Here is a 13,950-nt window from a genome sequence, read left to right on the forward strand (position 1 = left end):
TATTAAACAGTTTATTTTGAGTTAATGAGCAAATTTCCAGTATAAGAACTTCTGAAGAGCTTCTTTGACAGTAAGAAGTAATACCTCTCATTTAAGTATTTCACACCTTTTCTACTCAGAGTGTAAGGGAAACATCTCACAGGAAACTGAGCTTTAATTCATGTATTAACAAAGTCTGACCTAAACACAGTTTGTAATAAATATTTCTTATGATAGAGATACGAAAATATAATACCAAAAAGAAGAGGTACAAATTTAAGCCAGACTTAAGTGTCTTCTGCTGTGCCCTCTGCCATCACCCTGTGCACCGACACAAAATGATCGAAGGCGGATTTGATGATGAATCGCAAATAAGTGGCCTGAAAATCAGGAAGCTGTAAAGAAAAGGAGAAATAACGTTAGCTCATTCTTGGTAGTAACGTAACTATCAAACTACTTACAGAAGCTCATGACAAAGATAGAGATGTTTGTTTCCAAATGAGAGGTAAGTTCAGTTCTTTTAGTAACTTGAGGTGCCATTTCACACCATCATCAACAGAGAAGCAGCAGCAAAGGGCAATACATCTAATGTCAGCTTGGCAATAATCGTGTCTTTCTCATAGCTTCCACCCAGTTAGTTTAGACATCCCACCCCATGACGGTGTATCCCGTGTATACTCACAGGAAATTCTTCCATTTGAAGCTGTCCTTCCGTGTGCTGCAAATCTAGAAAACATGGGTTTGTTTTCAGCAAATAATAAGGAACAGGGTGCAGTGCTGGGAGAAATTCACCAGGTTGAAGGGCCTGTAACCCTCATGCAGCATTCTATGTCTGCAAACAGCAATGTAGCCCAAGTGCCACCGCTTCATGCTCAGAGCTTTACCTTTTTCAACGCACTCTTTAAAGTCTACTGGGTCTTTAGATACGCTTCTTTCAATCCTCAAGCTCCGCACTAAAATACAGATGCATTTAAAGTATCAGTATAAATGCTGAGGTTTACGGGATCTTTATGTTTGTTGCATCATGTTTCATCTACAAAGTACCTTATAATTAACGCCTGCTCTAATGTAGGGGATAGGAAGTGTTTCAGAGACGTGGGGATGTGACACTGAGGGACATGGGCAGTGGGTCATGGAGGGGGAAACTGAGAGGTCTTCTCCAGCCTTAATGGTTCTGTGATGTATTAATGCATTAATGTGTATTAAATGTGACTATTCAGAACTAAGACGGTGCTGTGAGTGTGTACATATAAGCAGAGATATGTGCCCCAAACAACGTGAGCCATGTGCTGCTATGGGAGCCCTTACCCAGGTAGCACTGGATGCCCACTTTGCTGATGGTCACACGCTTTGGAAATCCAATGATGAACTCCTGCGGGAACATCCCTGTTGTCGTCCAGAACGTGTCGGAACTTCTGTGGAGAAAACAGCACAAAAGCACCCGCTGCGGCTCATTGCTTACGACCAATAAACAGAATAAAGAGTGGAAAGCCGCTCTATGTGGGGTGCTGTAACCGAACGGCCGTGTGCAGCGGGGCTGCTGTGCTGCAGGGCCGGATTCAGCTCATGGTTATGAGCCCTGTGAGCAGCATCCCACGATCCCGGCCCGCAGCCCTCACCCGTCCGCCACGTTCCGGGCCGGGTGCTCCGTGTCGCTGGATGTGGCCATGACGAGGGCAGCTCCCGCCGCGCTCAGACACCAGTCAGCGGCCCGCATCCTCACCATGGAGCTGGGAAAGCAAAGGACGGAACCCAACAGGAGGCCGGCAACCGAACGGCGCCGCCCCCCGCTGCCCGCCCCCGGCTCGGCCCCGCGATGGGCGGCGGGAGCGGGCGGAGCGGCCCGGCCGGGTGACGGCGTGTCGGGGCGGCCCCGGGGCAGGTAACGGGGGGTCGGGATCCCGCTCAGCTCCCCCCGCAGCCCGGCCCGGCTCCTGCTCGCTCTCGGGCCCCTTCCCCAGCCCCCGCCCCCGGCAGCTTTACCCACCTCTGGCTTCTTTTCGCAGTGCTGGACGTGGGGAATGTCGTACTGGCTCCACTCGGCTGCCGGGCCGATCTACGTGCGTGAACGTGGGGAGCTGCGCGTGGTGAGCCCGGGTGCGGGCGGCATCCAGAACGGGGCCCGCACAGCGCGGCCTGTCCGCCTGTTCCCCGCTGGGTTCTCCGTGGAGCTGCGTCTGAACGGGGAGGACGACAGGGCCAGGAGGCCGAGGACCGAGCACTTCATCTTCACCTACACCAAGGAGGGCAACCTGCGCTACTCGGCCAAGTCCCTGTTCAGCCTGGTGCTGGCCTACATCTCCGACAACGTTGACCACATCGACTCGCTGGTGGGTTTCCCGGAGCAGATCGCAGAGAAGCTCTTTTCGGCCGCAGAAGCGAGGCAGAAATTCACAGAACCCGTGACGGGACTGCGAGCCCTGCAGAAGTTCACCGAGGCGTATGGCAGCTTGGTGCTGTGCTCCTTGTGTCTGCGGAACAGGTAGGAGCACCCAGTGACACATCAGCATCTGTGCTGCTGTGCTTCAGGTTCTCTTGTTTTCTCTCAATCTCAAACATCCACAGTTTCTTTTCCTACTAGAGTGCCTCACCAAGCTGAAAACTGGGCCTGCTTTTAAAGCTTTGCTCCTGCTGAAGTCTTGGGCAGCGATATAATGAGTCTGCCTTCCATCTATACATTCAGAAAGGGCTGCTTTATTCAGTTTAAACTCAAAGGACAGGCACGTTTATCTGCAGTGCCAAGCACAGCAGGAATGTTTGAGCAGAGGTCAATTACCTTGTTTTATCCCTTCAAGGTACTCCCTCTTTTAGTACAGGTACCTTTTATGAGCTCCATTCAGAAATGGAATTACCTCTGGCATATTTTATCATTAAAACAAGCTCGGTTAAATGTCAAATCTTTGAAATCCAGGAAGTAAGACGCTAAGACATGTTTTATGAGCCTCATTTCTAAGAGCCCACTCATAGTAAAACTCGCATTACCTATCAAGAACTGTCTTGTATTCCAACTGCCTTCCACCCATCTGAGCTGCGTGGCAGAGGGATGTGGTGGAGTGCTTCAGTATGGGCACCAGCACAGAGAAAATGCTCTTATTCACATAGGCAAAAAGGTTCCAGGGATTATAGTAAGCACCCCTAATTTCACCGCTGAGAATGTTCTCCTCAGGGATTGCTTTGCCATGGGGGCGAAGAGGTAAATTCAGGAGATATTAGTGAGTTGAGGGATTGTCTTGCCATAAACACAGGGGAGATGGAGGTAGGTGATATTACAGCGCATTCCCATCTCTAAATCTCCTGCTGAATAGTTCCGGCACAGATGCTTGCGTGGCTGCAGAGTGAATCGGATCAGAGAACCAACACAGCCAAAGAAAATAACCCGCTGTGTAACTGCTGCCTGGGGTGCAGCCACAGCTCTGGTTGGAGTCCAGCGAGCAATGGTCTGTAAATAAGCCCCTATATATAATATAGGGCCCAATTATATATAGCGATGCTTGCAAGTCGAAGTCTTAATCATTAGTCTGGTACTCTGTCAAAGCAAGTGTGCTATCCGTTGGAGGAGAAGCTGGGAGCTCAGGTGCTTTGTAGGCAGAACAGTGTTTGAAAGGCAGTTACAACAGCTGGCTGATCTCTGTCAACTTCTGCATAGATATGTGAGAAATAACTGCATTATGCTTGTATTTGAGAGCATGGGACCTTTATTATCCTCCTCAACAGCGATAGCTTCTTTTGTTCCTTACAGATACCTGGTTATCTCTGAAAAGCTGGAAGAAATCAAGTCTTTCCGGGAGCTGACCTGTTTGGATCTTTCCTGTTGTAAACTTGGAGATGACCATGAACTTTTGGAACACCTCACTAAAGAGGCTCTGTCGAGGTACTCATTGCTTCACATGTACCAAGAAAGGACGTTTGCTTTTGCTGCTACTAAACAGTTCAAAGAATCGGGCTGTGACTTTGAAGGAAAATGTCACAGGCAGCAGCGTTTAAGGCTGAAGATTTGGGTTGTTGATAAAACCTGCACCTGAGGTAAACAAAATACAGAACTTACTGTACACGAAGCACGTGATCCAAAGGACACGCTGAATCTCAAAGGTCCTCCCAGTGTGCAAGTTAACTTACTGCTCGTGTATAAATCAGCTTCTTGCAGTATCAGTTGTCAGCTAATATAAATGCACCCTGAGCATTTGGAACAGCTTCACATGGTTGTTTCCTTCATTAAGGGAGAACTTTTATCAGCCCAATTTTTAACTGTTGTGCCAGATGGAGATTCCTGCAAGCACCAGGCTGAATATTTCATTAATTGGCAGTTTAGTATTGCAACATTTACTTTCTAAAGATTAGAAAGTAGCCGACTTGGGAAATCAGAAGGCAGGAAGCTGCTGATTGAGGATATTGTGTTAGTGCAAAAACTTCAGTGCGTTTTGAGATGAGAATTTGTCTTAAAGTGCTCTGAAGAATGTTGTAAAGCTGTGGTTTCCCCAGAGTCCATCTGTGGTGATACTGTACCGCTCACCGGAACATCGTCACTGTCTCTCTTAACAAATCTGTCCTCTCCCATTTCAACAAGCGTGACAGAAAGGTTCAGAGTCTTGAGCGGAGATGGGCTGTCCTAATTCAAATAGCTCCAATTAATAAACAACCTTCTTGTCTCTGATACATGATTGTTTCCCCTACCAACCCAAGCTTCTTTCTTGCTCTGTTAATTATTTATTATGTTTTTATTATCTACTGAAGAGCTGCTTCAAGAAGAGCCCCAACTTTCCACATAGGCTTTAAGACAATGTGCCAAACCATCTCAATAATCTGACTATAAACTCTATTCTTTGTATTGCTCCTCACAGTGTAAAACAGCTTCTCCTGAAAGACAACGCTCTGTCAGACGCGGGCCTTCGCAGGATGACAGCACCAGTACGAGTACTGAAAAAGGGACTTCAGAATCTCCTGGTGTTAGATTTGTCTTGTAAGTGCTTTGTGGCATAGTATTGGTAGCCAAATGTGCCCTATTTGGTGAATAATTTCTACTTATTATAGATGGAATACATAGTATTTAGCAATTCCCAACCCCAGGTTTCAGCAGTAACGTTCCACACAAGGCACTGGTCACTCTAAGTCCAGCCACTTGCCACTTAACATAAACATCTTTAAGCATTTGAAAGTAGTATTGTAAAACCCGTCTTTTGATTATTAGAGGAAAAATACCAGGTTTGACTCAGTTTCCAAATATCAAGCATACAACAACAACAACAACAACAACAAAAAAGGCCAAAATATTTAAATATCAGCTTTTGAATACATAGTTTCTTGGCGTTCTGACCATTAACTCTCCACATACGGCAACTTAAATAACTTTACTTGACCTTCCAGGTAACCCTAAAATCACAGATGTGGGAATTGGATACCTTCTCTGTTTCAAGAAGTTGAGATGTTTGGACATTTCTGAGACAGGCCTCAAGGTGAGAGAGCTTCCAAGCTTATTGGACAAGTGCAATCAAATGCTCCCCCACTCTGACTGCTTTATTTCCTTATTCGCTAGGATGTGAATGCTGTTGTTAAGCGGATTCAAACGCAGATAGGCTTGGTTCAATCCAAAGTGCCTCTGAAAGAATTTGATCATAGTAACTGCAAAACAGAGGGATGGGCAGAACAGGTATGGAGCTTTAAATCTATCTTACTCGACAGAAACTGTCCTAATTTAATACCTGTGGGGTATTAAATCACTGAATAGGATATAATTGTTCTAGGTGATATTTCTACAAACATTACCATGACTCCTTCACATCTTATTTCAGACAGTTCTGCAGTGGGAGCAGGCAGTTATGGAGGCCATGAAGCCACAAGAAGACTTGAGGTCCAGAACAGCAGCTCAGCGCTTCTGTACGTAACTGCATAGAAACCACATCATTTAATCGTTGTCTTTGACCAGTCAGTATTCCAGGTTGGCTTAGCCAGAATAATTTGCAACACAAGTGTGTGTTTTACAGCATAATCCTAATTCCCCCTAAATCTAAACACTTATTTTCCCCCTCTCTAGATGGCAAGACACACAGAATGGAGGAAGTGGTCAAACACAAGCTGGTGGAAGCAGAAACAAAAGCATCTGGAAACTTACAGTTTTATAAGGAAGACGTTCAAAATTGCCATTTACCTTTGAAAAAGGAGGTTGTGGGCAGCCATGAATTAAAGAACAATAAAAAAAGAGCTTTGGCAGAACAAGAGAGAGAAAGGACTTCTAAACAGAAGCATCTGTGCCTCACTGTGGAGGACTGGGATTTGTTAAATACCTACTGAGTCAGAAAGAAGAAGGTCTTTTGTTTGTTGTTTTCTTGCTGATGACAGAGTTTAGATGCATTGAAAGGCAGTAACAAAGGAGAGCAGTATTGTTGCATCTGGTTGTTGTGATGGGCTTGTGGGCTGACCTATGCTCGGGGAGGGAGGGCAGGGTCATTGAAGAGAGTGGTGATTCTGCTGTATATTTTCAATACATAATTTTTTTCAAATAAAGTTTTTAGTGTCATCCTTAACTCATTTTTCTGACAGAAATGTTCACAAAAACGCTGCTGTTATTCGTTCTTGTCGCCTCAGGGGCAGAAGACTTACCAACCTAGCTGAAAATAAAGGTGCACTGAGCACGTTAGGTGCAGTGGGCCTTTAACAGTGCTGGTGGTACAGAAAATTCAGCCTGTGAGCACGAGGCTGTGCCTGACAGCTCTGACAAAGGGAGGAAGCAAACAGGATAAGCACAGGCCCCAGGGGAGGGAGCAAAGCAGAGAGGCAGTGAACCCCCCTCCCTTGGTTATGTAGTTACTGCAGAAATCCAAACAGAAGTCCCCTATCTCCCTCCTTTTAATCCAAGAAAGGAACACTGAAGGGGGTTACGGAAGAGATTAAACTCTACAGTTTTAATATGACACACCTTGTCTTATAAGCTCATTCTACTTGTGTTTTATGCTTTAAAACCTACTCTCAGTACTTATACGTGCCTGTAAAATGCTATCTACGCTTGACCATCTAAAACACCCAGCAAGTGCCTACAAAGGACGGATGCTCAGAGTTATTTTGCATTCGTCTGCCCAAAGCCAGGAGTACAGCTGTAACACTGCAGGTTTATCATAGAAACACACGGGACAGGAATCAAATCAAAACCAAGGTACACAGTGGCTGTGAACTGCACTTGAGAGCTTCCTTGGGTCCTTTAGGGCCAAGAACTTAAATAGGTTTCCTCCACTGGTGCTTATTTAGAGGATCCCTTCCTTTTACACAGCATTTATCAGAGTACAGTGACAACAAAAGCAGCTCATCCTTGGAAATGGCAAAGATGCCGAGAAAGGAACTTTGCCCCTAGAGCACATAGAGATGAGAGAGGAGCCTTTCTCTCTTTGCTCCTTTCCTGCTGAAGTTCCCTCAGAAAAGGGCTACAAACAAACACACTTGCATTCAAGCTCTACATTTTTTCCCAGAAACTCCAAACTATTTATAGCTTCCTCTGAAGACATCAGCCCTCTTCTGAGGCAAATAACAGCACCAGCGGTGACTTAGCAGAACAGCTTGACAGGCATCCTCCTCCCAACCACAGTGACTACAAGAAGCCAGGATTTACCAACCCCAAGTCAGCCTGGTTGCAATGTTAGACACCAGTGATTTTTCTAGCAAAAATGTGCGTTTCTGCCTCATGTTTTGACAGGGCGGGAGCCTGAATGTGAGAAACATTTACCTAAGACACTCTCCACCACTCTTTGAGCTGCAGCACTGAGCACAGTGCAGTGATGTTGTACCAACACAGAGAAAGCCACCCATCCTACCTGGCACGGAAAAGAACAGACTATTCAACATGGCTCTAGACATGGCTCTAGACATCCCCATAGTACCTGTTCCACTGTGCTGAGTTCTGCTGTTTCATTCCAGGTGAAGCATGAGTCAGAGCACAGTGCAGCTATTTATAAAGGACCTTTCAGAGCCATGGCTGTATCCCAGCTACAAATTAGAACAAACATTCACCATTTATACAGGTCACGGAGAGATGCTGAGTTACAGATCACAGGACAGAGCAGAAATGAGTGAAGTGGGATTTATTTTTGAAGATCTATGACCTGGAATGGCTGCAGGAAGAACTGTGCCCAGTGGTTTTTTGGGGCCTGGAACAGTAAATCTGGGATTGATGTTTCAGACACAGACAAGGCTCTCAAAAGAACAGAGGAAGACCACAGCTTTCTTACATTTCTATGGCATGTCTGTACCTAAATACCTTGTGGGTGCTGTGAAGGCAGTCCTGCAGCACTGGCACAGGAGCAAGCTGAGCAGAACCCACGTCATCCCATGGCCTGGCAGCAGCTCTTGTTCTTCTTTCTTCTTCTCTCTGTTCCAAGGCTGCAACTGATTTTGTTCCCCTCCTTTTTCACTTTCTAACTGCACTATAACACATCTCAATCCAACAGCTGCTCATTAAGCACCAAGCTGCCACTCTGCACCCCCAGAGCCCCAAGAGATGTATGTGCTCAGGAGAACCCACAGAGGCATCCCACAGCTGATGTCCAGCCTGCGGCACTGGGATGCCAGCAGCATAACACCCATTTCTGCTGCAGGCCTGTAGCAGCTGCTCACCTGGGCCTGCTTGTGCCAGAGCTTCCAGGGTGGTGACACAGCAGGAAGTGACAGTGCAGGAAGCACCTTGCCACGTCTAATGCTTCTTGGTGCTCAGACCTCACGGCCTGCAGATGTACTCGTCCGACCAGCTCACGCAGTGCTGCACACCATCCCGGCACTGCGCCCTGGGCACACAGGAGCAGTATTGGTAGTGAACAGGGCTGCAGCTCCACCACGCTGGGCCGCAGGGAGGGCAGGCAGCCACTGCAAGGACAAGAAACCAGGAAGAAAAATGCTGCAGCACTCACAGGCACCTTCTTCCTTACACCATTTAAATCCACAACAGCTACTGAGAAGCCATCAGGGATGACCCTGAGTCTGTGAATCTACCAAGCAGACACTGCAATGATCTTTGTGGCAGAGATGGGATCCTGGGAGCAATGACCAGCTGTAATTTGTTTGTTTAGCTGGCTACCCTACAGAAAGTGCTGTCAGAGGTTCAAAACCTCAGGGGTGATTTAGGAACAAATCTGCTACTTGATTTTGAGCACAGCTGGATTTAAATCACAGAGGTGTACACTCAGTCCCCCTTAGTCTTAGGGACAAACAAAGCAAAGACCGGTTTTGAATAGTTGGTGCTACCTACAGATCTGCATCAAGATGAAACTGCTCAGTGCTCAGCAAGTCACAAAGATGGGATGATTTTGGGGGCTGGGAGCAAAGAATCAAAGAATCATTTGGGTTGGAAAAGACCTTGAAGATTATCAAGTCATGTCAACCTGGCACATCAAGTCCCACCAGTATAGCACGTACCTTAAGCATCACAGCCATAGAGCTGTAGTGCCATTTAGGCTGGAAAAGCCTTTTGAAGCACAGAGACTCTCCCCTCTCAACTGCCTCCAGCCTCTGGCACTGGATGTGAAGAAGCCCACGTGCTTTGTCTCTATTTTGTGTTTCAGAGGACATCAGCATCCAGACTTTTCCAAGAGCACCAGTGAGCACCAACCCCACAAAACCTCCTCAGCCTATCAGCATATCTTTCACTAAATGCAGCTCAAAGGCAGACTTACAGCTCCCCGTCTCATCAGAGCAGTCTCCACAGTCATTCATCCCATTACATCTCTGGTCAGCATAGACCCAGCGCTTCGAGTTACTGCAGTGAAAAATCAGGTATGCTGGCAGGCTGCGGGGCAGGTCACCTGCAAGGGCAAAGGCCACGATGAGCTCCTGCAGGTACAGATGTACCTGCTGGAACAGGCACAGGCAGCACCAAAGTGTTTCAAGAATGGCCCTGTAGGTGAGACAGGTCTTTGGAGCTCAGTAGGAAGACCAGTGTGAGAGGATCATAACAAAACAGCTCACCACAGAGTTTCTCCTGCTCATCCTCTCCATTTCTGCAGTTGGCAGCTCCATCACAGACATGGCTGGCTGGGATGCAGGTCACTCTGTCATCGCACAAGAAGCCTGTCCAGTTATGAGTGGCTACACAGTGGCGGTTCACTGAAAGCACAGCAAGAAACACCTTCTGACACTGCCATGTTCACAGCTGGTATGGGGAACACCCCCCATAGCACCAGGCCCCCCTCACCACACTAATCATGACCCCTGGGGACCAACCCGGTGCATGTGGCTGCAGTCCCAGTGCGATTGCCAGGCCCACGATGGCCACTATGGCAGCCAGGAGCAGCAGCACAATGAAGGCCCGTCTCGGTGGGCAGCACAGGCGGGCACAGCGCGGCTGGCAGCAGCCTGTTGGGAAGCAAAGGTGGGAAGTAACGAGCTTTGATCTAACAGCCAGGATTTCTTAGCTGTGCCTCATGTACTTAATTGCTATGTGCTGTACGAATATAAGACGCACCATTTGCTCTACTGCAAAGGGACTCAAGGAAGCAGTAACCATCCCCTACATCAAGTGCAAGCAGGAATCAAAGGCAGAACACTGCAGCTTAAAAGGTAAGTGGCAGATACAGACATGCTGCAGTTCATAGGGCAATACCTTTAACCAGTAGGCAGAATGGCTGCAAATAGACACAAGTATAAATTAATGGCAGCGAGGAGACACTGTTGCAAGCCAATCTACAGGCTTATTATCAACTGCATGTGATCTCACTTTCTTCTTAATGTGGACAAAATTTGCTGAAGCCCAGCTATTAAAACGTATAAAACCTATAGAAATCTCATTACAAGCCTCTTTTGTAAAAGGTAATAACACATATCATGATGCTATACCCTAAGTCTGCCACCTCCAGGCCAGCAGAAAGCATCTTAAGTCTATTAATTTCATAGCCTGGATGTTTCACTACAGAGGGGTGGGAAGAAAAAAAGAAACACAACAGTCCCATCACATCATAAATACTCCCTGCATTTTACATTACAGAGACAGGCTCCAGTGATTTAGAATTCAATAACAAATATATTAAGCTTGGCATTTTGTTACCTTGTTCTTCAGAGGACGACTCGGCTGAATCAAAAGTAGTTACATCACCATTTCTCTAGAAGTAAAAGAATAAAACACCGTATCCAGAAGTAGCATGTGAGCACACAATGTCTGCTTTACCAACCCTGGTACCATCCCACCCATGAATGAGTACATGGATAAATATTGATATACATGTTTTACATAGAAACAAAAGTTGGCTCGGAGCAATCAGATTCCTTTTCAGATCTCAGTAACCCATTTACACAACAAACACTAAGGCAAGTCCAGAGCTTGATGCCAATAATGTTGTACCGATACCCTTTCATATCAAATTAGGTGAAGTAGACAGGACTGGAAAATAGAAGCCACTGATAGAGAGGTCAGACAAACAACGTTATCAAGGACACGTGTATTTTAGGGAAGTCACACAAGATTTTCATGAAAAGGTTCGTACCTGGGGGTGAGTTCTGTTCATTCCTCCTGGAGCTCCAGCCTTCAGAGCAGCTCAGAACACAGGAAGCTTTCTGCACCCTAAAATGCAGCCATGGTACCAACATATACCATCTCTGATGTAAGCAATGTTACCAGGAGACAGAAAGCAACACGAGGAGGGAAGCAAGAAGCACCGTGCTACCCAGTACAAGGCAGGCAGGCTGAGCCCCTGCCCTGGTTGAAAGCAGGGCTTTGTTTGCTTCTCCCTCCTCCCAGCTCCGCCTTGGCTCCATGACAGGGTATGAGGCAAATGGAAACTTCCCATACTGACAACCCCATTGCTGCTCCTGATGTGTGGAAGATGAATGTTCACCCCCAGCTGATGCAGCTTGCATTCACCTTGATGCCAGCCAGGTACTGAAGGGAATGAGCAGAAAGCCTGAGGAAATGGAATCAGATCACCCTCACCCAAAACACCTTTCTGCAGCTCATTCCCAAACTAGGGCTAACCCACTGTAGCAGCATAACCCCAGGCTCTTGCAAGAGCTGGACAGGATACACCCATCTGGAATAGCTTTTTGCTTGGGCAATAAGCACAGACATAGAATATCCTCTGGCATCCTCTCCTTTACTTCCATACATGGATTTTCAGGCCTGCATCCTTAGCTCTGCTTGTAGCTTGCCTGGAATAGACTGCACCACTCAGAACTGGTTGCAGGTTTCAGCACAGTGCTTTGCAGTTTCAAGGGCAAGATGCCACAAGTTCACGTCCCACTTGCTCACAGAAGAGTTCACTCCTGAACCTGAAGACTCAAACACTCTGAATTGCTGCCACCCTGGAAAGTAACAACCCACCCCAAGCACTCACAGAACTACCTGACCAGGGCTTGGGAAACATTGGCAGCTGCATTACCTAGAAGCTGGCACCAAGATAGACTCACTAAATTAACTGTTTCAAAGCACCAAACAATGCCTGATATGGACTAACAATTGTTGCTACTTCCTTCTCCATCCCCAAACACACAAATTATTGCTGACTGAATTATTACACGTTTCCTGACAACACCTGCCAACCCCACACACACCTGCTCAGAGAACTTCAGAGAATAACAGATCAAAGGTTAAAAACACTCTCAAATTCCAGATTCTGATTCTCTCTATGGAGAAGGTTCAGATTTTTAATCATTGCTATAGAATGAATATTTCAAGCCTTAGAATAGCTGTCGGACTTGACACCTACCATGACCTATTTCCTACATGAAGGTTATCAAGCTCAGCTGTAACCAAGCAGGTAGTTGGGTTTAGAGCAGTTATACCACATCAGACCGTGAGTTCAAGAACATAACGAGAACACGGTAACAAACGCAAGCAAGGCTTTCTGAAGTTCAAGATCTTGGCCAAAGATCAGGGAGGCTGAAAAGGTAACAAAGGTAACATCACGTATGATGCAAGACCAGTGATGACTCCATCACCTAAACCACAAAACCTAACCCGCTCCCCAAAACGTACCATGGCAGCAATGAACTGCACCTGTTGAGATTGATGCCTTGCTCATGTCACAGTGGTTCAATTCAAGAGCTGATGAAAGTTCAACTGAACACATGCCTAAAGAGGACAGAAAATGCTTTCCTCCTGCAATTTCGAACATTTAAGGCCCTTCATTTAAATAACGGTGTTGGGCAGAGATCAAACCCAAATTGCAGCCTCTGAGAACAAAGATGTTAGAAAGTTAAACATAAAATAAATAGGACAAGCTATTTTTACCAAGTCCAACACAAAAACAGCTTAAATACCCCATTTAGATTAGAAATCTTGAGAAACACTTCAATTACTGCAACCGAGGTAGTATCCAATTGTATTCAAGGAAGATGCTTTGACATGATCTTACGTGTACACTTAATTTCTTTAGGCCCTGGTGCACTTGGCAAGCAGCAGTGCCAAGTGTCACAATGCTACAGGCATTGTCTCCTGTGACCCAATGGCACATTACTGAGTCATCGTGGGTGTCACTGTGCACACTGCTGAGCTGAAATGATATTAAACAGCCAACAAAAGACAGAACATGGACAACTTTTATTTGATCCACTTGTTTTCTCCTTTAGTTGCAGACCCATGGGCAGACACGATGCCAAATGAAAGCAGGAGTCGTTTGTTTGGCTCAAACCAAGGAATGTAAGCAATAAAGTCAGACATTTTGGAACAGAAAGGAAAGTTTCGTGATCATGAGAAGAAATCAACATAAAAAGAGGCTGTAACGTACATTTAAAACACACAAATAGCCATGGATTTGTGAAGCCATAACTCTTCCTCTGCAACCACATGCAACAGTAGGTTAAAATAGACTCAAACACATCTATATGTCACTTGCTCAATTACAAGAACTATAGGGATTGCTAAAGGCTCTTCTGGAAAGGTATAACAGACCAAAGTATTGCTGAGAAAACAGGTAACAATCACCAAGGAAGAACCCATGCTTATAAGTCTTTAAACAGCTACTTGCATACTGATCTGGTCCCACAGGCATTCTGTACTGACACAGGGCT

The 13,950-nt window shown here is 46.2% G+C and overlaps 3 protein-coding genes across 4 annotated transcripts; 1 reads left to right on the plus strand and 2 right to left on the minus strand.

The window, feature by feature from the left end:
* Window positions 1-123: 123 nt before the first annotated feature.
* Window positions 124-2,067, minus strand: HSPB11 (heat shock protein family B (small) member 11). The gene is made up of 6 exons (XM_015870715.2): window positions 1,967-2,067; window positions 1,599-1,709; window positions 1,288-1,394; window positions 864-932; window positions 662-705; window positions 124-374 (listed from the first exon to the last, which is right to left on the minus strand). Exons 2-6 carry the CDS (start codon window positions 1,703-1,705, stop codon window positions 267-269), a joined length of 435 nt encoding a protein of 144 aa, XP_015726201.1. The 5' UTR covers window positions 1,706-1,709; window positions 1,967-2,067; the 3' UTR covers window positions 124-266.
* LRRC42 (leucine rich repeat containing 42) lies at window positions 1,805-6,497 on the plus strand. Its single transcript, XM_015870703.1, has 8 exons — window positions 1,805-1,861; window positions 1,986-2,461; window positions 3,719-3,850; window positions 4,818-4,936; window positions 5,341-5,429; window positions 5,510-5,623; window positions 5,766-5,850; window positions 6,008-6,497. Exons 2-8 carry the CDS (start codon window positions 2,001-2,003, stop codon window positions 6,262-6,264), a joined length of 1,257 nt encoding a protein of 418 aa, XP_015726189.1. The 5' UTR covers window positions 1,805-1,861; window positions 1,986-2,000; the 3' UTR covers window positions 6,265-6,497.
* A 1,530-nt stretch (window positions 6,498-8,027) lies between these two features.
* On the minus strand, window positions 8,028-13,333 carry LDLRAD1 (low density lipoprotein receptor class A domain containing 1). 2 transcript variants are annotated; one of them, XR_004308169.1, is made up of 7 exons: window positions 11,430-13,333; window positions 10,994-11,048; window positions 10,174-10,305; window positions 9,919-10,056; window positions 9,627-9,755; window positions 8,575-8,820; window positions 8,028-8,346 (listed from the first exon to the last, which is right to left on the minus strand). XR_004308169.1 is itself a non-coding variant. In XM_015870714.2 (6 exons), exons 1-6 carry the CDS (start codon window positions 11,448-11,450, stop codon window positions 8,675-8,677), a joined length of 621 nt encoding a protein of 206 aa, XP_015726200.1. In that variant the 5' UTR covers window positions 11,451-13,333; the 3' UTR covers window positions 8,028-8,674. The 2 variants fall into 2 exon arrangements, 1 of the variants encoding a protein (XP_015726200.1); XM_015870714.2 differs by having other exon boundaries at window positions 8,028-8,820.
* Window positions 13,334-13,950: the final 617 nt, after the last annotated feature.

This window comes from Coturnix japonica, chromosome 8 (assembly GCF_001577835.2).
Source record: "Coturnix japonica isolate 7356 chromosome 8, Coturnix japonica 2.1, whole genome shotgun sequence".
NCBI classification, from domain to species: Eukaryota; Metazoa; Chordata; class Aves; order Galliformes; family Phasianidae; genus Coturnix; species Coturnix japonica.